General features: G+C 33.0%; 1 protein-coding gene across 3 annotated transcripts in view; it reads right to left on the bottom strand.

The window, feature by feature from the left end:
• The window catches only part of LOC140451395 (transmembrane channel-like protein 7), a 42,963-nt gene that overhangs the window by 6,891 nt on the left and 11,328 nt on the right, over positions 1 to 24,744 (bottom strand). The window contains exons 1-3 of one of the 3 annotated variants that reach the window (XM_072545185.1): positions 21,715 to 21,848; positions 15,298 to 15,416; positions 15,016 to 15,141 (exon numbers count right to left, since the gene is read on the bottom strand). In XM_072545185.1, coding sequence (XP_072401286.1) covers positions 15,016 to 15,141; positions 15,298 to 15,416; positions 21,715 to 21,787 — 318 coding nt within the window. In that variant the 5' untranslated portion in view covers positions 21,788 to 21,848. Of the gene's footprint in view, positions 1 to 15,015; positions 15,142 to 15,297; positions 15,417 to 17,723; positions 17,841 to 21,714; positions 21,849 to 24,744 lie in introns of those variants that run through there. The other 2 variants (XM_072545186.1, XM_072545184.1) reach the window with 2 other exon arrangements.

Here is a 24,744-nt window from a genome sequence, read left to right on the forward strand (position 1 = left end):
TCCGAAAATAAAACTAATAAATAAGTTGAAAAAAAAAGAAGTCATTGTATTTAATTTCGTGGGTAAGTAATCGTAATTTTACACCTTTATATGTAGTTCCTTTTTCTGTCAATCGCTGTCACATTTAGTTTCTGCTTCACCATCATCATCATCATTATTATCGTCACTGTCATCACTATCTCCGTTATTTATATTTATCAATTTCCCACATTTTTTTCTGTTGCTATTACGTGGTTTACGTAGTTTTTCCATTTCTCTGGCGTTATGACCTGGTACGCTGCTGTAATTAAATTTCGCATTTCAGCTTCTTTAAAATTCGCGTTGCGTCCAGCTATATACCGTTTCACTTCACTCCAAACCATTTTAATGTGATTGAGTTCACAGTGATAGGGTGGGAGCCTCATAATCTTCACATTGTGCTTTTTGGCAATATATTCTATTATGTACCTGTCATATTTTGCTTTGAGGGCCTTGACTACATCAAGTAACTCGCATTTTAGGTAGTCTTCTTCAAAAAATAGGTCATTTGACAGAAACCATTCTTGAATATCTTTTTTTAGTGTTGAACTGTTGGGAATTTGTTCTGACTTTCTGCTGTGATAGGATGCATTGTCCATTACCACAACAGTTTTTTCTGGCAAATTTAGCATTAAGTTATTTTCGAACCAATCTTCGAAGGTCGGTCCATCCATTTCGTCGTGGTAGTCCTGAGTATTTTTCTTTGCCAAAAACGTGAGCTCTGCTCCATCAACAAATCCACTGGTAGATCTTGCGTGCAATAAAACGAACGAACCGTGCACCACGAGCTGTTGGAGCTTTTAATTCTGTTGTCAGACCACGAACAAAAGTATCGCGATGAGATGTAATTGTTTTATCAATCCATTATTTTTTCACACTGTGCCCGATATTTACCCATGATTCATCCAATTACACTATGTTGTATCCTTCTGCACGGTATTTACGAATTGCGCGTAAATAACGATGACGCCACGAGATGATTTCTGGTTTTTCAATCAAAATTGAATTTCTGCCAAGTTTTATAAACACAAAATCCATATCACTCAGCAAGCGATGTAGCGTGGCCCGTGAAAAGTTGGGCAAACTTTCTTCGACATTTACAACAATTAATATGATGTTTAATGTTGGTGGTATGTAGTCACGAAAAAATTGATGAACTATTCTACGAATTTGGTCCCTGACACCTTCATCCTACTTGGGCCTGCTCTTTGGAGATTGTAATTCAGCAGGTGATGAATATTCCTGTCGTATGCGAAACAGAGTATTTTGGCAAACACCACTCATTTCTGACACTTTACTAATTACACTTGATACAGAATCGTTGTTATCCTGATTAAGTTGATAATTAATAATATTCATTAGTATCCGCTTCTCTGAAAGTTTCAGAACTTTTCCACGTTTCCATTGAACAATTTCCTCCATTTTGCGGTAAAAATTCGGCGTCAAATATAACAATAGCCAACAACGGAAAATAACAATAATTGCCAACAGCAAATCACAACAACAGCCACCAACAAATAATAACAATAACAAAACAGTAACAGTACATCTAAGATGGTACAAATAATCGTAACTCGAATATGTTTACGCGCTCCGAAGAACAAATAAAGACTAATTAAGGCCCTGGATGTATCAAGCTTTTAAACATATTCTGTACAAGAATTACTCTAATTGCTTCTTAATTACTGAATAACTTAGAAGAAAGTATTTGCAGTTGATATCAACCAAAATTACAAATTCCTTAGACAGTATGGCAGTAATTAGCACCGCAGGGACATAAATAACATTTTAAATTTGGCAGTTAGTAGAAATTACCGGAACAAATGTTTATTTAATGCACATTTTATTATACTACTGCTACTAATAAAAGATAAAAGTTGATAAGTTACTATTAGAAACAAATAATGTATAGTATTATGTAAAATTATTAGCAAACGATATTTGTAAATTACATAAAATTGTACGTGAGGACTTGTTGAGAACTCCTGATTTATTCCGTTTATTTTGAAAGATAGACAATAGATAACGCCATCGCTCGCTGAATACAACTGGCAACGTCTTGGCGAAATTCCCATAAGGTTAGCATTGCATATCTTACCCTGTACAGACTAGTCACTTTGAGACAAAGTATAGTATTTACCATGATACACAAATACCGGTATGCTACTCAAGGAATAGAAATGTGTACTCCGACGCTCACGACGTCACCTGCGAAGCAACAGTACAGGGTACTACGGTGTTCGAGATGTAGGATTCCCTATCATGGTAGATGTATTTGTGCATCGTGCGGTAGATGAATTGCTTTTACAAATTAATCACCTCTGTTATAAGTCTTTGAATATTTTTGTTTGTGCAGATCCTTCACATTTGATTAAACTTGCCCGAAATCATGTAATTGATCATGGTTTTATTATTGACATTAAAATAATCAACAAGGATTACTTTGAAGCGCTACCAAATATATCCATTTCAAAATTGACAATTGCGCATAAATTGACACTACATTATCTCTGTATAAAAGGCTCTATGAGTGAGAGAGTGAGACCTGCAGTTTTCAATCAAAACAAAAATGATATTGTAGTTATGAAATGGAGATGTACTTTTTCTGTCTACAAAACATAGAGACAATATGATAGAGGTAACGCATAGGGAAGGTCCTAAACAGATCAAAAGACAGCTTACTCAAACTGCTTACGAAAGTCTGTCAAATGGTACAGAAAAGTGGCATTTAAGATGATTACTGGTATTTCACTGGTGAACGCTCTAATTCTTTTTAATAACATCAACCAAAGCAAAACGTTAGTTACAAAAATTCAAAGAAAATGTGTGCATGCAACTTCTTCAATGTAGTAATCTACCCCTTCCTGTACAAGTTCAAACCAAACATGAACTTACTCAAAATGCTTTGAATAAAAGAGGCAAAAATTTGTTACAAAAAAAAACTCTGAACTACATGGTCGAATTTATGCTATAAAAAACACAAAACGAATAACATGTGTATGCAACGGATGTGAAGACAGCCTTTTATGTGTTGAGAATATTTCTTTGACAACATGTTTTCACAAAAAAATAACTAAAACATGTACAACAAAACTGATTCTCAGTACTTAAAATTTTCTACTTAAAAAATACTACATTCTATGTTACTTTTGATTATAATATGCTGTACTATCGTAAAAATAAAAAAAGTTGATGTATATTTAATTTTCATTTTATTATCCCTTATACCTTTACATATTAAAAAAATCCCAGGATATTTTTAAATGTCATAATTCAACGCCAGACTCGATGATATTCATATTTAAATACACGGTAAATGTGTACCAGTCACGTACACAGCGCTGAAACGTTGATTAAATCTGTGTCCATTATATGTACACATGGCAGAGAATTAAAATTGCTTGTGTCCATATCTGAGCAGAAAGTGACTCTGACCACTTCCTGGTCAGAACAAAAATTAGAACAAGGCTAAAGACGAGACAGCCAAAGCAACGCCAACAAGGAAACAGATCGGACATGTCAAGGCTCGATATACCTGATAATGAACGCCAATATCAGGCACTGATCCAAAACAAATTGCAGACACTGGAAGAAGAAGAAACATCAACGCCAGAATTGACCATAGTGACATAGAAAGTGCCGCGGCGGAAACTATAGGAAAAGAAAGGAATAACAAGAAGAAATCAGTGGTTTGACCAGGAGTGTGAACAAAGCTTGCATCAGAAAGTAATCAACAGGCTAGAGTTACTAACACGCCCTACAGATGAGAACAGGGAAGACAACAGAGTCAAGGACCCAAACTAGAAGACTTTTGAGAAGAAAAAAGAAACAGTACCTAGAAACGCAAATACAGCAACTGGAGGAGGAACATAAAACCGGTAAGTCTAGACAGTTTTATAAGGACCTAAAAACAATGAAGGGCAACACGACCAACAGCCCAAGATTTATAAAAGACAATGCAGGACAATTGCTCACAGAGGACGAGGAGATAAGCCGCCAATGGAGAAAGTATTTTGAGCAACTTCTAAATACAGAAAAACCCACAACGACAGGGCAACAAAGACAGTACCAGTTAGCCGAACCTGAAATACCAGGTCCGCAATTTCGTCCCTAAAAAACCCTAAAGCCCCAGGCCCAGACGGCATACAGGCGAAATTACTAAAAAAAGGGGGAGAAAAGCTCCACCTTGAGATATATAATCTTATAAGAGAAGTCTGGGAAAGAGAAGAAATACCGAAACACTGGCATGAAAGCCATATAGTACCTATCCACAAGGGAGATAAACAAATATCTCGGAACTATAGAGGAATATCGTTAATCAATACAACGTACAAAATTATATCCATAATGCTGTCTAGAAGGCCAACTCCATACGCAGAGGAAATAATAAGCGACTACCAAAGCGGATTCAGACCGGGAAGGTCGACCATAGACCAGATATTCGTCCTACGCCAGGTGTTGGAAAAAAAACTGGGAATTCAACCGCGATATACACCAAATCTTCGTGGACTTTAAACAAGCTTACGATTCTCTTCCCCTGCTATTTAATTTTGCAGTGGAACATGCGGTAAGGAAAGCTCAACCACAACTGACAAACGGATTTGCCGCCCAAGGATCAAAAATACTATTGGCGTTTGCGGATGACGTGGACACAATTGCACAATCTACCAGATATGCAAAAGAAGTTTTCACCCTATTCGAAAACGGAGCCAAGGAAGTTGGTCTGAAGATCAACGAGGACAAGACCAAGTACATGGTGGTTACGAAGAACCCAAGACCAAGGGTTAGACAAAACGTAACAATCAATGAATACAACATTGAAGTCGTCAAAGAATTCAAGTACCTAGGAGCGATCATAACATCTGAAAATAAATATGAAAAGGACACGGCAGCCAGGATCATTGCAGGAAACAGGGCATATTACTCATTAATGACCGTACTTAAATCAAAAATACTCTCAATACCAGCGAAAAAAAAAGAGTGTACAAGACAATAATTCGTCCCACAATAACATATGAAAGCGAGACATGGACTCTGAACCAGCGTGAAACGACAAAATTACTGGTACTGGAAAGAAAGATACTGCGGACTATCTATGGGCCTTGCAGAGAAGAGACAACAGGAGAATGGAGAAGAAGACACAATGATGAACTCCAGACAGAATATGGAGATGAAAACATAGTACGCTACATTAAAGCAAACCTAATAAGATAGGCGGGCCACGTACTAAGATCGAGTGACGAAAGACTCCTGAACGCCACATTTTGGGAAAGGCCCGATGGCAGAAGGTCAGTTGATCGCCCAGGAAAGAGATGGAAGGACGGAAGACTCACATAGAGTTGTAGAGCCAAATGATGATGATGATGTGTCCATATATGGTACACATGGCAGTTAAAGTGTTAAGCGCACATTTTACGTCAAAGTGACGTTAATTACCAGTGGTACAGAACAAGAATGAAGCCCAAGAAAATGGAGACTAAAAACAGACATATTATGCTTATTAAAATAAAAGGAAGAAGATAAAAGCTATTGTCGAAATTGCGATTATCAATGACAATTGGAATGTAAACAATTTAAAAAATGTTATATCTCCCAATATGTTGTTTGGTTCGTTTGATATAATTCGATTTAATCGACAGATGATAAAAGTAAACACACGGTACTCATATTAATGGAGTAGATACAGACCATACTACAACACGACTTGTTGAAAAACTTTTTGTATGGTTATTAATGTTTGCTAACATTTACATATCAAGATAAGATAGATTAATGTATTTAATCATATTAATTGTTCTAGTAATTATTGCCGGGATTACGTTATCGATTCGGGGAAATATACAATATTACTTTATTGCTACACTATTACTTTGTTTTCAAAATAAGTCGTGTATAAGCTTATATTAGCTTACGGCAATAATAAAATAAATAATTATTGTTGTAAAATGAAAAAGACAGAAAAGATTTGATTTCACGTACAAAGCGTCTATGTATCTGTTGATACGTATTTCGACTTAATAAGTCTCATCAGAACAGTTATTCATAGCCGTTCTTAACGTGAAAAATAATCTTCTCTGTCTTATTAGGAAGCAACAATAATTATTGTTGTGTTGTGAATGCTTATTATGCCTTCCGAGATTCAGCGGAAAGTACAGTAACCTCAACGGCAAAAGGCTAATAGAATTTGTCTTGAAACTTTGGAACGTACAGTACATTTAACCAACTTACACCTCTAAACGATTAATAAGATTAAAACTAATAAAAAGAGCCTTTCGTGTTCCCAATCCGTTTAGAAATCCGAATTGAGTGTCACTCATCTGGAACTTGCACTTCTTGTAAATTCGTGTATGGATAATTCTGAGAAAAGTTTTAAGGACATAAGACATCAAGCTTAATATTCGATAATCATCGCATTGTGAGGAATTCGATTTTTTTGGTAATGCTACGAATGTTGATTTTAGCCATTCTGTTGGTATTTTACCTGGTCAACTAAGTATATAAACTATTGGTTTTTCATTACGTTTTGGAATTTCCAGTAACTCTGATTTGAAGGCGTATTCAGGAAAATTGATATTATTTTTAACTAACCAATTTTTTATGCTCGGTACGTTCCACGACTGTTTTGGTTGTTTCTCCAAAATCTCCGAATGATAAGATGCATTATCTAAGACTATAATTGATGGTTCACTCAGACTAGGTAACAGTTTCTTCTGAAGCCATTTAACAAACATATCTGCATTCATGTTTTCATTGTAATCAGCAGATTTTGATTTTGAAGAAAAAATCAAATCTGCATTTTCTATAAAGCCTTCTTTCCCTAATGCATGAAGAATGATGTATCTTTTGCCTCCGCTATCTATGTGTTTTATTAATTTTATGCTGTCGTCTTGCCAAATTCTTTTAATTCCACCTTTTGCAAATATTTATGTCTCATCTAAGTATACGAATGTTGCATATTTAGATTTAAGTCTAGTATATTCTCTCAAAAATTTAATTCTTTTGTGAACCACACTACTCCTTTCGCATAAAAGTAACCTATTATTTTCTTTTTTGAATATAAATCCTAAATCTCTCAACACTTTCCAAAGGCTAGTCCTCTTAATTTCAGAAACTTGTCTTTCTCTTATTTTGGTCAGTAAAGTATCTAAACTGACATGTTGATTGTTTTCACGCATTCGATACAAAATATTGCGAATTTCAAATTTTTCTCCATCAGGTACGTCAGTGCTCCTAGAATATACGAAAATGGTTGTGTTTCGATTTAATTTGAGTTTCTTACCACTCCCTAACACGTGTTTCTGGGTCTACCCGTCATCAGAGAGAGTTTGTAAGAAAACTCAAACCAAACCAAAACGCACCGACTACTCTGGCAATTATAGAAAAAATAATTACCAGAGTATGCTACTAGAGACATCTAGTGATGAAAGATGAAGATAGGGAGTGGTAAGAAACTCAAATTAAATCGAAACACAACCATTTTCGTATATTTATCGTTCTTACTCGACGCAATGAGTACAAGAAAGATGGTAATTTATATGGGTAAATTGTTGATGCATAGTGGAATATAAATATTCCCAGCATCGCTCTTAATGGCTTGATTAAGCGTGAGTATACAATTTACTTTAATTGCTATCGACACATTTAATTTCATCTTTCATCACTAGATGTCTCTAGTAGCATACTCTGGTAATTATTTTTTCTATAATTGCCAGAGTAGTCGGTGCGTTTTGGTTTGGTTTGAGTTTTCTTACAAACTCTCTCTGATGACGGGTAGACCCAGAAACACGTGTTAGGGAGTGGTAAGAAACTCAAATTAAATCGAAACACAACCATTTTCGTATATTTATCGTTCTTACTCGACGCAATGAGTACAAGAAAGATGGTAATTTATGTGGGTAAATTGGTGATGCATAGTGGAATATAAATATTCCCAGCATCGCTCTTAATGGCTTGATTAAGCGTGAGTATACAATTTACTTTAATTGCTATCGACACATTTAACTTCACTTTGCTCCTAGAATGTTTACGAGTTGCTTTCTTGTCTTCGTGATACTCAGTCACAGTAAGATCTTCTCGAGAATCTCTGACAGTCTTCATTACAGATTTTAGCTTACTTTCAATTATCCCGAGTGCGTCACAAATGCGTTGATTTATACATAATAATGACTTTAAAGGTCCACCATTGTCTCTTTCCATGGGAAAGTATTTATGTACATTTACAATTAATTCATCAATATCCAACTTACGTCTAGGCCTAATGGTCACTTGAAACTACACGTTTGAATTACAATATACTGAGTTCAGATCAATATGACAGAAACTTTCTAACTGTTGTGCTTGAGAGGTAAAATATAATATACAAAGATCAAAGATATTACAAAGATCTTGAACATATACAGCAAATTAGCCTAATGATCATTAGGAATGCCGATTGTAATTTAATTATCTTTGATAACAAGTTTATAAATGGTTGGAAACCGTACATAAACAAATTAAAATGTTTCCCACAATTATTTTATTTTTAGTACAAGTGTTTTCATTTGAAAATAAAAAGTTAAATATATTTACCAAAACCCTAACTTTAACCCGTAATCGCAGTCGTCTCAAAAACGGTACACTCTAACAGACATAGGTCAATGTAACCAACACTATTTAAATTGACAAGATGTTTTAGTTTACTTCGAAGTATTTTTTAACAAAAATTAAAAATGATATTTTAGTACTTTGTATATCTACTTTAAATATAAATTATCCTTAGCACGGTAGTATTTGTTTCAGAAAAAATTATTAAACAAGTAGGTGAAAGAAATTTACTTAAATAACATTATTCAACAATACTATTTATTAAAAAAATGTAACAAAATATATGCAAAACTATGAACAACGGGTTAATGACATATATATTTATTTTATACCTAAAATTTAGCAAAGTGCTAAACATTATGGAGGACACCAGTGCAGTTTACCGTGTCTTTTACTACAACCAAAGGTTTTCTGCGAATTCCGTTAATCGTTTAGAGGTGCAAGTTGGTTGAATGCACTGTAGCACCCTAATCCCGAGTACACATTTTGATCACAAAGAAATTCACAAAGGTTTATGGGTGTCTCCGGATGGACAATAAACCAAATTGAGCACCTACTAATAAAAATGAAGATGACATGAAGTCTATAACAGATAGCTGCAGTTATAGGGGGCAGATACAAACTCGGACCACCTCTTAACCAGAGTTAAGATGAAACCACATCATTCCTTCAAACCACAGATCAAAAAGTACCCTAAACAACAGGTACAATGTTAGAGAGCTACAAAAAGAGGACTTATAGTATCACTGCCAAATCGGTAGTTAGACCATAGCGGATCTATTTTGAGGTGAATGTGAGAGATGACATTTGGATTTTTGCAGACAAAAGTGTTGACGCGCAAATAAGGAGAAAAAAAAAAGAAATGTAAAGTAAAAATAATACCAATTCTATATGAATCACTCTGTATAATAATAATCATAACTACTTAAATGAATTATTCGTTTGTATTTTTGGAATCGCATATCACATCCTGTAGATTACAACTTCCTTTCCATAGTAATTACTTTTTGTGAGACAATGGTTGTTTTTTAAAATTAGATTGATATAAACAAGGTATAATAAGTGCGATTTACCTACGCTTAAAATATAATCAACAACTTTTAATATCTCAAAACGTATAATTATAATACGAAAAAACACGAATCTACAGCAGAATCGACTGTAATTAAATTAAAATTAAATGATTAAAAACCAATTGTGCAAAATATCAGATAGAAACAATTACACAGGTATCGTGGAAATTAACTCAAAAAAAATGCAAAGTTAATATTTTACATAGGAACAAGGATTAGTTCAGTGGATGTAGGAGGCACATAGAAAAAAATATATTTATGACTCCTTTGATGACGATGGAGAGAGAACTGCAGATGAAATAATACTTGACATATTGACATCAGAAGTTACAAAAGATTGTTGATGGTTTGTGTGGCTAGCTAAAATTGACACACACACACACACACACACACACACACACACACACACACACACACACACACACACACACACGCGCGCGCGCGCGCGCTCATACGTAAACAGCTGCAAAATTCACTAGAAATCTTTTGGAAGAGGACACAACACCTGCTCCAAATAAAATAAGTTATTGCAAACACAGAAAAACCAGGTAAATTCTGTAAATGTTGGCTGTGAATTTGATTATCAATATTTTCTGCATGGACTTTTTTGTAAACATTGTTGTTTGGTGGTTATCAAAATGTTATTTTTCCTTTAAGATGGAATATTTACTTCTGGGTTACCTTTTGTTATTTTGATGCAAAATGCGAAAAATGCTGAGAATTTTAATACGCTTGTTTATTTCTAACAAATCTTGAATATTGTAATTATGTTGAATCAGTAATCGCTACTATTATAGAAATACACAGCGGATAAATAAATAGTTTGGAAAATTTATTTCATTTTTATTTTTTTCGAGATTTTTCATTTTGGTCCTTCGAGGCTCCAACCGTCTGTTTGTGAAATTTTATTTCACTCGTCCGCTGAAGAGTTAAATAAATAAATAAAGTGTTTTATTCTCTATACAGGGTGAATCATAACTATTGGGACATTGACTAAGGACAGGTTATTTGGACCAAAATAAGGCTATTGGGCCAAATATGCCTTAATAAACTGTTGCTGAGAAAAAAGATACAGGATGTTAAAGTTAATTTTTGTTTTTCGTTTTTTACTAATAGTTTCCCTGTATATTTATAAATTGCTATCAAAATTGGCACAGAGGCATTACCTTAGACAAGAAATAGTACATATTTTATTTACAATTTTACGTTTTGTCATAGAGGGCGCCACGTGGATCATTCCTAATGATCAAATTCAGTCTAAACTTTTTCTGATGAAACTTTTTACTAACTTTTATTAGAAAATATGACGTTTACATAATTTTTACGTAAAATTGGTACTCTTGTTTAAACATGATAATTTCAACCTTTTTCGATAAAAACGCAGTCGAACTGCTTAGAGTCTTAAAAAAGGATTTCAAATATTATTTCATTTATGAAAAGTATGCTTTGGACTGTCAGATAATTGTTGTTGGTAAATGTCATGGATGACACGCTAATAGTAACAGGTAACCTAGCAAATTTACAGTTTTTGATCGAAAACATAAACACCCATACCAAAAAATATGGTCTAAAACTGAACATCAAAAACACTAAATTCATGATTGTAACAAAGAAGCGATACACCAATGTGAATTTAACCATAAATAATCAGCCAGTTAAAAGAGTTACGTCCTACAAATATTTAGGGGTTTGCTTCACTGATACTAATAGAGATAGCGAGACAATCGTTTGTCAAAATAAAAAAGTTCGTATGCAGCCGAGACATAAATATAAACTTAAGAACGAGAATGTTAAGGTGCTATGTTTTCTCCGTTCTGCTGTACGGCATGGAAGCCTGGACACTGAAAAAGATAAACATCAAAAACATTGAGGCATTCGAGATGTGGTGTTACAGGAGAATGTGGAAAATACCATGGACAGAAAGAGTAACAAATCAAGATGTTCTGCTGAAGATGGGGAGGGAATGCGAAGTCATAAAAACCATACAAACGAAAAAACTGGAATATCTGGGCCACATAATGAGAGGAGACAAGTACTCTCTGCTTAGACTCATAATCCCAGGAAAAATCTCGGGAAATAGAAATGTGGGACGTAGGAGGATTTCCTGGTTGCAAAATTTAAGGGAGTGGTATGGGTGCAGTTCAATACAGTTGTTTAGAGCTGCAGCCAACAAAGTGAAGATTGCTGTGATGGTAGCCCACCTCCGATAGGAGACGGTACTGCAAGAAGAAGAAGGCAGCCAGAAGGTATGGAATGTTATACGCAAACAGAAGGCAACCAAATCACAAAACTTTTGCAAGATTATATCGTAGTTTAGGTGAAACTGGGTCATTTCACACTAAAAATCGGGGTGGTCGACCGAAACAAATCACACCTAATCAAGAAGATGAACTTTTGGATCGAGTAGATGAAAATCCTGAAATAAGTTCACGACATCTATCAGCAGTAACAGGAGTAAGTCAGTCGTCTATTGTTAGAATTCTAAAAAAAGAGAACCTCCATCCGTATCACTTCACTCCTGTTCAAAATTTACTTCCAACAGATCTTCCACGACGGTTACAGTTTTGCCAACGTATTCTGAATAAACATCGCAATGACAGACACTTTATTAAGAATATTCTGTTCACCGACGAAGCAACTTTTACCAGACGAGGGGTTTTTAATTGGCGAAATAGTCATTATTGGGAAGAAGACAATCCGATTGCTATTAAAGCTAGACATTTTCAGCATGAGTTTAAATTGAATATTTGGTGTGGCATTATAGGCGACCAACTACTAGGACCTTATGTTCTTCCTCCGAATTTAAATGGAGATTCTTATTTATTCTTTTTGGAAAATACTCTTAGTGATATTTTAGATGATCTGTCACTGGATGTAAGAAGAAAAATGTGGTTTATGCAGGATGGAGCGCCACCTCATTTTTCATTAGCTGTTAGAAATAATCTTAATGACTTTTCTTGTGCGTATACGCAAATCATATCTCGCATTTCTTCATTAGTAAAATGATTGTGACGATGCATTTCAATCAAAAAAAGTAATGATTACTTTTAAAAACAACAATTATCTGACAGTCCAAACTATACTTTTCATAAATGAAATAATATTTGAAATCCTTTTTTAAGACTCTAAGCAATTCGACTGCGTTTTTATCGAAAACTGTTGAAATTAACATGTTTAAACAAGAGTACCAATTTTACGTAAAAATGATGTTTACGTAAATAAAATACTATTTCTTGTCTAAGATTATGCCTCTGTGCCAATTTTGATAGCAATTTATAAATATACAGGGAAACTATTAGCAAAAAACGAAAAACAAAAATTTACTTTAACACCCTGTATCTTTTTTCTCAGCAACATTTTATTAAGGCATATTTAGCCCAATATCCATATTTTGGTCCAAATAACCTGTCCTTACTCTATGTCCCAATAGTTATGACTCACCCTGTATAATGGAGAAAAATCTTCACGCAAACTTTAAACGGAGGTGCCTGTTTAGATAATTTAGAAAACTTTGTATTATATCAACGCCTTTTGCTTCTATTAACTTTAACATGGCCAATTTAAAAATTTTAAACATCCCTGTAAAAAATATTCAACATGTATTTACTATAATATGTTCACCCAAGAGATGGCCTCTGGAATGGTAGATAAAAGTCTAGCAAAAAAAAAATCTGAAGTAGTTATTATATTTTAAAAGGATATTGATCAATGTTAATAACCCACAAAAACATCCACTGATAATCCTACGCATAGAAACCAAATGAATCATACACACATCTCGAGATTGCTGTTTGGATATTTAATTAGAAATAGTACCGTTAGACGACCACGGTCGGTAAAAACCGACCAGTCTACTTCATAACTTCCACGAAAAACTTTTGTTTGATGATCACAAATAGTGTACAAAGAGATTTGGGAATTTTGTTTACACACATCGTATGATTTAACATTTTATTCAAATGTTTTATTGAATACTATCGAAAAACTCTTCAAATTCAAATTATATCAAGCAGATATTTTTTTATAATAAAAAGTGCTGATTACGAAAACGAAAAACAAGTTTTTGTTTGCTACTTTATTTGATTTGGAGTAAAAATAAATAAAGAATGTTGCTTACTCTTCTTTCAAAATGATATAATATCCGTATCCATAATATGCGTACAAACGAGGGTTTTATGTGTCTGTGGCGTGTGGCATGAAATTGTAGCAAAAAGAGGTTCAGCTGAAACAACATCCAGCCTACTGAAGTATATTACCACTAACTTTAAGCCCACAGAAAAAACAAAAAGAAAATTAATTGTTTGGTCAGACCGATGTATAGGACAAAATAATAATTGGCGTAGTATTGCATTATACCAGTATCTGGTCAATATGAGATATTTTACATCTGTGGAACAAAAGTTTTTAATTAGCGGACACAGTTTCTTGCCCTGCGATAGGGATTTCGCTCTCATTAAGCGTAAGAAAAAAACAGCAACAGTGTATCATCCAAAAGATTGTATTGAATTATAGCCAATGCAAGACAATCTAAACCATTTATTGTGTGTTAAAGCATTAACCAGAGTCGAGTCAGCTTTACTGAAAAACAAGACTAAAATAACTGAAGCGGTATGGTACAAAATTACTAGTAATGATGCTACAAATCTAGTATGTCGAGAAAGCCACAATGTATTGCGACCTTAGCCCATCTTTTGGCTAAAAAAGAAAAAGGAATTAAAAATTGTTTTTTGCCACCAGTTGCCATTCCAAATGAAAGTCTTCCTGAGTTGTATCAGAATCCTTTGCCAGTAAAGAAAGAAAAAAAAAAGAACTTAGTGGATATGTGTACTTATCTGTATTCCTAATCCAGAATATAACCTTACTTTAACGGAAAATTAAAAATAATTTTTTATTATCTTTGTTAATAATGTAGGTTTATATAAATAAATATAGGTATAGGTGTTCGTTGAAAAATAAATATCATTTTCTTAACAAGCAGTCATATTTGTCTCATTTCTTTATGTTTCCACACAATGTTAGGATGTTACAACATTGTTCCACTAAACTGATTTTCTATCGCCGTATATAGCCTTAAGTTTTTTTATATATAAAAGTTTATGCTATATTATCCTCTCATAATTCTTTTTGTTTTCCTTATCCAATAATAAAAAGTAATTATTGATCTTAAATTTGATTACAAACGAAAAAAACGTTTCCTGCCAAAACATGATTTTGTGGGTTACAACCTTATTCGGGGCGGCCATTCGTTTGTTAAATAATAAAAAGTAGGTATTTACTAATTGTGATAAAATAAGACGAGCTATAAAAGAACGAAAAAGCTTATTTGTAGGTTTTTACTTACCAAAATTTTGAACTTCATTTCTTTCTTCTCCGACATAGGAATAGGCAAAGATTTTATCCGCATGATCTCCTCCCACGCGGTCTGTTCATTTGACCTCATTTCTGATAAATCTGGCAGCATAGATACCTTAGAAATAAAAACAGTTGCAAATAGAATTTAGTAAAAAAATTTAAAAAGGTGCTCTAATTTAAAATATGTCTTGGGTACTTATTTACCCAAATTTTTAATAACAGTTCCGTGAAAAGAAAATCGGGGAAAAGATAGCAGAATATTCCATATTACCTGTACTTCTCCTGCAAGTGAAGTTCTGCGATGAACCGTCGATTCCCTGCGAGATCTGCACCTAAGCGTCTTGTTATTCGTGCGGTAGTCATTTGTTTTTATGCGGATCGTGGCTGCAGCTGCAACAAAAAGATAACGCAAATTAAGTGATAAAAAGTCATTTAAACTTTTAAAAAAGACATAACTAAGAATAATAGAGATACTCTACTAACGAACTGCTTTCCAACGATTTATCTAAACTGTAAACCCAAGCGTACTGGAACCTACAGGACCTTTAGGAATACCCTTTTTCCAACAGTATATTGGCAGTTTACACGAACTTATTTTAATTAGACATTTATTTTCAATTCAAGCTGCAACATTCTCCTATACGTATTTCGTGGTTTTCCACTCATCAGGGGGACTTGTGAATAACTAAAATTGAAAAGAAACGGTCCATCTATCTGGCGATTATTGTAACATAATATACCAGTATACAATCTCGTTTGTAACATAGAATAACCGAACAACCTGTGTTCGGTTGTTCTCTGGTTGTAACGACAATTTTTAATAGGTCCGGCCAAAAACTATTTGATAACATTATTAAAAACCCGGTTTTATGGACTAAAAATAAAGTAAGCCTCGCCTGTAGCGTCATAAAATTTTACAGTAGGTTGTCGTTTTTTATTTTATGAAGAATAAAGTGCAATGCGTTTCCGGCTTTGCGGCATTGTTCCTTCCAAGAATGTGAGAAAGCACGATTATCTCTTCTGTATACCTACATTTGTCAAGAGTACCTACATTTGTCAAGTTTACCTCTAAAATCTGATATATAACATAAAAACTCATTGTCTCCAAGTAACAGATGTAGTTCTTCCAAATCCTTCCCTTTTTTAAATTTAATGTCTGTTTCGTCCCCCCGTTTTTTTAAGTGTTTTCTGTGTGTCTTAAAGTGTCTCAATTTTAATTTTTAACTTTATATAGTGAACTTTACAACATTTGCCACATATTACAACATAACTCTATCAAAGAAATTTGATAATTACAAGCTAATATAATTGCACACCCACACAATTTGTACATCTATTCTTATTCATTGTCTCACAACTGTCACCTTCCATAACAATAAAAATCTCAATAAATAACACACATTTCATAAATATATCTCCAGAATAAATATAAATAACTTTTAAAGAACTTAATGGTATAGAACATTACTTTCATCAAACAGACAATTACATTTCACCTATCTCTACTTCATTGGATAAAATCTGTCTCCTCAAGAACTTTTTTGTTTACTGTTAAACAATTACAATAGTTGACTTGAGTTCTTAAATCAACAATACAAGATAGTTTGAACCATGTTCTTTCAACCATCAATTAATAGAGTACCGGCATGTAAGTAATGTTTTATTTATTTGTTTATTTATTAATTCATTACAGTTTAATAGACTATTTTACCAATTTGTGGGTCTTACCTTGTCTGCTTAAACATCTTATTCATTTTGAAAAACCACAGACATGTAATATTGGCATAATTACTGTAATTTATATAATTTATATCATCTACCTTTGTTTTATCTTTATTAGACAACACCCTAATATGAGTTTATTATTTTCAGCAATTATTTAACTTTGTATCGTGACCTGAAGATGCTTTGCATATTGTAGAAAGCGAAACCGGTCGTCTGATTAGTTAAATTAAATTGATTGTGAGTAAGTCTAATTTATTATTTCTTTTACCTTTTGAAATGGACTCACACAAGCAACACATTCATGATTTGATCTTGACTCCTATATTTCAGTAGGCGATCAGGTAGAAACATTTCAAGTTTTATGTGATAAAGAAATTGTGGAACAAGTGCAAAATGTGGGAATGGATACTGATGAAGATAATGAAGAAGACGGCGTTGATTGACAATCCAAGAAGAAATGAGAGCTGCTGAGACCATATCCAGGTTTTACCAGCTCAGGGAGGCATCCACAACTACCAAAGAAGCAGCGCAGATTATTAAGGACACTACTGAAAAACTTTATTTTTCTGAAAGGATTGTGCAGAAAAAATCACTCACTTTTTTCAGAATTAGAGAACTTTTTCATAAAAAATTTCATATACATGATATGTTTTATTTCTTAATTTTTTCATCCTAAATGCAGCTGTAATAATAAATAATGCTGTAGTAAAATTTTGCCTCGTTAAAATTTCATTTTTTTCTACCTCTTTTATAATCGTCACTCTTATATAGCGTCATTTTTTACTGGACTCTTCAATGACGCTATAACTAAGTTCCACTATATATATATATATATATATATATATATATATATATATATATATATATATATATATATATATATATATATATATATATATATATATATATATGCGAGTATATAAACTGTATATATTAATATGTCTCTAATGTATATACAAATTAGTAACTTACACATATTTTTCTGTCTCTTAGCAATTCCACTATTAAACACTATAATATACAAACAAGTAAACCTAGATCCACATCATCTTTAAATTGTACCACTACATGTATTTACATTTCTAACCAAATATTTGCAATTTTACTTGATTTACGAGAACATCCAATTTCGTAACAACAATTCGGTAAGTTGCAATTGTTATCAAGGTAGAAGATGCTATAATTAAGACGTTATTTAATTAAAGGTTGATGTAATTTTTATTGTAATTATTATAATCATAATCTTCATTGTTTAATTGTTAAGAATTTTATTGTTCGATGTAATTCCCAAAAAGTTATACCGGTGATTTACGTTTTCTTGAAAAATACTTCTACAAGGTGAAATAAAAATATTGAACACAATAAGGCGATCAAGAGTTCGAATCAAGTACAAAGTCACGCAGGAAAACAAGAATGAAAGAGTCTAAAAATGTATTAAACATAAAATACTCCCATCCTTCTCACAATGAGAGATCCAATTATTCAAGATCAGCATTCCCTAAAGGAACTAATAGACTAACAAATTGGCGAAATTTTCAGTTTCATTTAGCAGAAACAATCAATTTGTCAGTCTCATTAAAAATTAAAGATGAACTTAATGAAGAAACGGAATCTTTTGTTAAAAAATTCAGTAAGCTGCATGGAATAACTTACCTGAACTGATCTATAGAACAATAATCACCTAAGGAAGTTAGACAATTTATCGTGGGAAAAGAAACCACAAAAGGATCTGGCAGTGCCCTAGAATTCATCTGATAAAACTATTATTCCCTCCGGAGAACGATTAAGAGATTAAAAAGACCGATCTTGCAAAATCTTCAATAAAGAAATTCAGATGGAAGCAGGGCAAAAAGCACTCTACAGAAGGTTAATAAACTTGTTGAATAAAATGATAACACACTTGACTGAGAAAATGTGGCACAGGAAGAAAGTGCAATTACAGTCACTCCAAGATAAGTAGCAAACGAAATTAAAGAAAATATCAATACCATAATATAACCTGAGTTTAATTTAATTACCGGGGAAATCTTGAAACAATTCTCTAGAAAAGCCATATTAACACATCCCATTAATGCGTTTTGCAGACTAAGATATATTCCCGTGATATGAAAATTAGTCGAGGCCATAATAATCCCTAAATCTAGAATACAATCAAATACAATATCATCGTACAGGCCGATTTCATTACCATTCTACCGTGGTTGTCTTGAAACACGTTCAATGATGGTTGCTGGTGTGAACACATATTCATGAATGTTAAAAAAATAAGTCTTCTGCTTCAATCCGTTATAGGTTTTTATTAACCCAGATATTACTACCGTCCTTTTAAAAGGCAGTGTAAATTATGCTTAATTTAGGTTAGTACAGCTACCAACTGATAGATGGCTCTAGATGGAGTGTTTTCAAGAGCCAGCATTCGATAAGTTTTAACGATTTTAGTGCGCGCACATGCTGTAATTGTGAGGTTATCTGTGTAAATTGCCAGATTTTGGACTAAAAAATGGATGCTTATAATTGGAGGTAAGTCTAGAATTAAAAAACTGTTATTTCACGGCATTGGCATGTGGATTATTGTATAATAGGGACTTATGTACGTATATTCTTGGTTCGAATAGTTGTCACGTTGTTTCAAAGGCTCGCCGCTTGGGATTTCATTTTGTTCTTTTAAAAGGACGGTAATAATTAGTACTACCAACGTGCGTATTGTTTCAGGAGGCCTCTCAAATTGCATGAGCTATTAGAAGAGCTTGATTCTGATGAAATCCCAGTCCCTCCAGATGGTTTGATCATATTTCCCACAGAAAATGCCAATGATGATGTCACCGATTGCGACTCCGGCGATGAAGAACTAACTACAATAAATAATTTACCGGGTAGTCAGTTGAGAAACGATGTAGAACTTGTTTTTGACAACGCGACTGAATTACCACAAGATTCTGTGAATTCCAGCCTACCAGAAGAAGATTCGGATGATGACAATATACCATTGGCTTTTGTTTCTTTCCAAGGAAAAGCTGCCCCATCAATTAGAGAAGAGAATATCTGCACACTGGATTCAAGGAGACTTGTATCAACACCCTGATTGTACTTACTGGAAAACTCAATTTGGACCGAAAATGACTCAGTCGCCGATGGAAATTTTCAATTTGTTTTTTGATGATGAAGTCATCAATTTGGTTACCGAATACACTAACATCTACGCAGGACAAAGAAATCTTTTGAACGACATTACTCAAAATGAGATTCGATGTTTTATAGGCGTTCTTGTATTGAGTGGTTATGTGGTTGTGCCGAAAAGGTACATGTACTGGGAAAATCGTGACGATTCGCACAACGCAATGGTGGTAGCTGCTATATCTAGGGATAGATTTTCCCACATAATGAAAGTTTTGCATGTTTGCAATAACTTGTCATTAGATAAATTTGATAGATTTGTCAAGATGCGACCCCTGTTCGACGTAATGAACAAAAAATTTATACAATTTTCCCCTTTAGAACAACATCACAGCATAGATGAGGCAATGGTTCCGTATTTTGGTCGCCATCACACAAAACAATTCATCAGGGGAAAACCAATCCGTTGGGGGTACAAAATGTGGGTAGGAGCCCTTCGTCTGGGATACATAGTTTGGTTTTCTCCTTACCAAGGTAATTCCACTACAATACCTGAACAATATAAAGTCCTTGGATTGGGTGCATCAGTAGTTCTATCCTATGCAGACAGATTGAATGAAGTATGGCCTCAAAGGCGATTCCATCTTATTTTTAATAATTATTTTACTTCTATTCATTTACTGCATGAGCTAAAACAAAGAGGCATATTTGGTACAGGCACTGTAAGGGAAAATCGCACCATGAAATGCCCTTTACCCTGTTCATCTATTATGAAAAAAACTGAACGTGGTAAATACGAGTATCGTCTTGATAAAAATACAGGAATAGTGGTTTGCCGCTGGCATGATAATAATATCGTTTCTATTGCTTCCAATTTTGTACCAGTAATGCCTTGCTTCTCTGTAAAGAGATTTTCACAAGCAGAGAAAAAACATATTCAAGTTCCTCAACCAAATATTGTTAGAATATACAATAACTTCATGGGTGGCGTTGAACGCAGTGACCAGAACATCAGTTTATATCGAGTGTCCATAAGAGGAAAGAAATGGTATTTTCCCCTTTTTGCTCATTGCGTTGATATGGCTATTCAAAATGCGTGGCAGATTCACAAAACTCAAGATGGTAAACTGGATCAACTTGAATTTAGAAGATCTATTGCAACTAATATTTTGGAAACTTTTAAAAAAGAAACAAAACGCGGACCTTCTAAGCGGAATTCGAATTCGGTAGCCAATTCAAGATATGACGGTATTAACCACTTGGTTCTTTATCAAGAAAAGCAATCGCGATGTGGATATTGTCACAAAAAAGTCCAGTTTTTGTGTGAAAAGTGCAAAATACCTTTACATCCAAAATTTTGTTTTAAATCCTTTCATTCTTTGTAAATTGATACTAATAAAATATATATGATATCTGGTACCGTATATTACTACCGTCCTTTTAAAAGAACATGTCAAAACTTGACAGGTATCGTCATAAAAAAATATATGATTGTGTTTTTTGGTTCCATATGCTATAATTTCCATGAAAATTCGAAATTAATTCAAAATGTTAACAATAAAAGTTTCAGTAATATCTGGGTTAAAGTTGGTAAAAGAGAATGGGCTACCGGTTTCGACATCATGAGAGGTATAATAAGGCTAGTAAGTAGTTGGTGTCATAAGGGTTAATTGATCTTTTACAAATACACTATTTTTCTTTTTTTTTTTGTATTAAAACAGCCTCAAAACGATATCAAACATATAAAAGCGCAATCGATTTAGTTAGACTCTACTTTTATATTATTCATTAAATTTATTTTCAAATTTGGTATAAGACAAAAAATATAAATATATAAACAGCTACATACAAACTCTCCTTTGATGTTTTCGTTTATGACGACATTCTTCCGCTATCCAACAGATCACCATACACATACACATTATTACTTCTACCTCCTCAAAATAAAAATTTTAGTGAGTTTGTAGTTTATAATGTTATTGCCTACAAATTTCAATTTCAATAAAAAAATCTTTTACAATAATTAGTAGAATATGATGTGGATTAAACAATATATCGTTAAATTTGATTACTTTTAGTTTTAATTATATTATCGCCATTTGTGGGTTTTAACCAGAGATCCAAACGACGAAAAGGCGGTAAAGTATATGGTACAGCGTGGAAAAAAGTATGAGATATTTTTAATAATTGTATTAGACGTAATTTTCTTATTTTTCACTGAACTTTTCATTTTAATTTCAAACTGTACCTCTTCTGCCTCAAAGAAATATTTGAATACTTGTCAACATTGCAGGAAATTTAACGTTAGGAACTCGATCCCTTCCGCTTGACGGTCGTAGAAGACATGAATTTCTTTGAAGAAATAAAATTTGGTCAACGCGCACAAACCACTTCTCGCTTGTACTATAATAAAATAATATAAGGTAGGTACATTCGCTTAGCAAAGTCCCATCTATAAATAAACGCAAGTGTTGATATTCGCCCTCCCATTCGTCAAGAGACTATTAAATATAATTTATTGCCTTAAGCTAGACGGATTCTCATGCTACAGATCCAAACTTGCCAGTCCGTTTAAATTCAAATTGTAGCGTGTTGGTGTTTAAATTAATATATTGTGTGTTATATGTTATAGTTACTGTTAAGTTATTTTTTAGAGTTTAGTTTAAGTGTGATTTAATGATTAAATTTCAAGAAATTCTTACACTAATAGTTTCAAAAGTAAACATTTTTAAAAATCGTATGATACACCTCAGTACGACCCTTTTTGGCTTTCACGTGCCTCTGTTGACAATTGGGAATATGTAAAAGGAATGTAGTATATATATACATATATACAGGGTGGTCCTTAAGTAATTGTACAAACAGAAACCGTAGGTTCTGCACTTTAAAATATTACGATTTAAGCCAACTTGCTTTATTAAAATGTTGATATTAAGAAAGATACAGGGTGTTAAAGTGGAAATTTAAAATTTTATTTTTAGCTGTAACTTTTACGTTTGTAAATATTTTTGGACAAAAAATTACAGTTGGATGCTGTTGAGTAGGATAAATTATAATTTTATACTTACTTTAATGTAACTAATAGAGGGCGCCACATATGCCATGTGTGGCATAAATTTGCGCTTAACTTTTTAGCTCTTTAAGTTAGCTCTATTTGTGTTAAAAAATATTAAAGATACATTATTTTTACAAAGAAAAGGTATACTTGTTAGTAACCTGAGAATTCAACCGTTTTCGAGATAAATGCATTTTATGTCAGCTGCACAATAATTCTTAGTTTGATATTTGTGCGGTAAAGCACTGAATACCTGTAGATAAGCATAATTCATAGTTTATTCTTATTAAAACAACTCAAAGATGATAATGTTACATCACAAAATGCTTTGTTATGGGTGCTAAATGTTTTATTGGAGAAAAGATATTTCATCTTCTTCTTTAGGTGCCGTGTCCGTATTCAGACGGTGGCCGTCATCATGTTTACAATTTCCCTTTGCTATCGCTTCTTAAGTTTCTATAATGGCGATGTATTACTTTTTCTCTATTGTAAAATGCTAAAAACCCAAAATATGTGGTTTATGCAAGATGGTACACCACCACATTCTAGAGAGAAGGCAGTTAGAACATACTTAAATACAACTTTTCTGAACGTTGGATTGGTCGTGGTAGTCATATTCCTTAGCAATGTGGTGTGATATTGATATAATTATTTAATTCATAAAAAATCCGAAAAGAATACTTATTGTTCATTACGTAAATTGTTTACCCATTTTTATTAGGACAAATAGAAACTAGAGCACAGGTATTCAATAACACATATGTGTCTTGCTACAAATCTAACCTGAAAGACTCAGCATTTTTACAAATATATCATCGTTGTCCTAATAACCGATATTGTTATAAATATAGTAAACACACAGGCAATTTAGTTCAGCATAATATTAGTTCGCTAGTAAATCCTAATAGTCAATTTGTTCGAGATGTAATTATAGTTACTCGTAAGCTGTAACGTAATCATATAAATAAGTAATGTCATCGATAGGTTATTCCGTGTGTATATAAGTAACCAATGAACGAGATAAATCAGTTTAATACATTATTTAACTTTTGCGACAATTAAGATGTAGTTCCATAATATACCATAAGATTTGGATATGTATCAAAAATAATATATTCATCCATTATACATTATAGCCACCACGTAGCCCCGAATTTAATCCGCTTGAGTTTGGTGTATGGGACGCATTAAAACAACGTCTCTATAAGAATCCCTTATACATTCGCAACCAACTATGGGAAGAAATAAATACTGCAGCAGTTTCTTTAGAACCAATGATGCTATTTAATATGAGACGATATTTTATGGAATATATTGACAAATGAATTAAAGAACATGGAGGACATATCGAACACTTACTTTGACAAAAAGTTATGTTATTTAGTTTAACTATTTATTTATTTGGTTTGTAAACAAAATGCTTTGATTATGACTTTAATTTAACATAAAACGTAAAATGTTTGATGCAAAATCCTATTATTCTGTTATTTTGTCAAATCCTATTATTAATTATCCTGCTTATATATTTATTTTATTTAATATTTCGTTAACTATTAACTTTAGTTAAAGGTATTTTATACCAAAATTCAGAAGTAATAATGTTTTTGTCTATTTTTTCTTCGTTGCTTGGAGTAATTGCCTTAGATCAGAATTATGCCGCCGATTTTTAAAATGCAATTATCTCGAAAACTGTTGAGTTTTGAAGTTATTAACCTTTTATATATTTTATTTTATATATATGAAGTTATATACCTTTTTTTTTGTTAAAATAATTTATCTTTAATATTTTTTATCCTAAATACAGGTACTTAAAGAGCAAAAAAG

The sequence above is a fragment of the Diabrotica undecimpunctata genome, chromosome 9 (assembly GCF_040954645.1).
Source record: "Diabrotica undecimpunctata isolate CICGRU chromosome 9, icDiaUnde3, whole genome shotgun sequence".
Classification (NCBI taxonomy): Eukaryota; Metazoa; Arthropoda; class Insecta; order Coleoptera; family Chrysomelidae; genus Diabrotica; species Diabrotica undecimpunctata.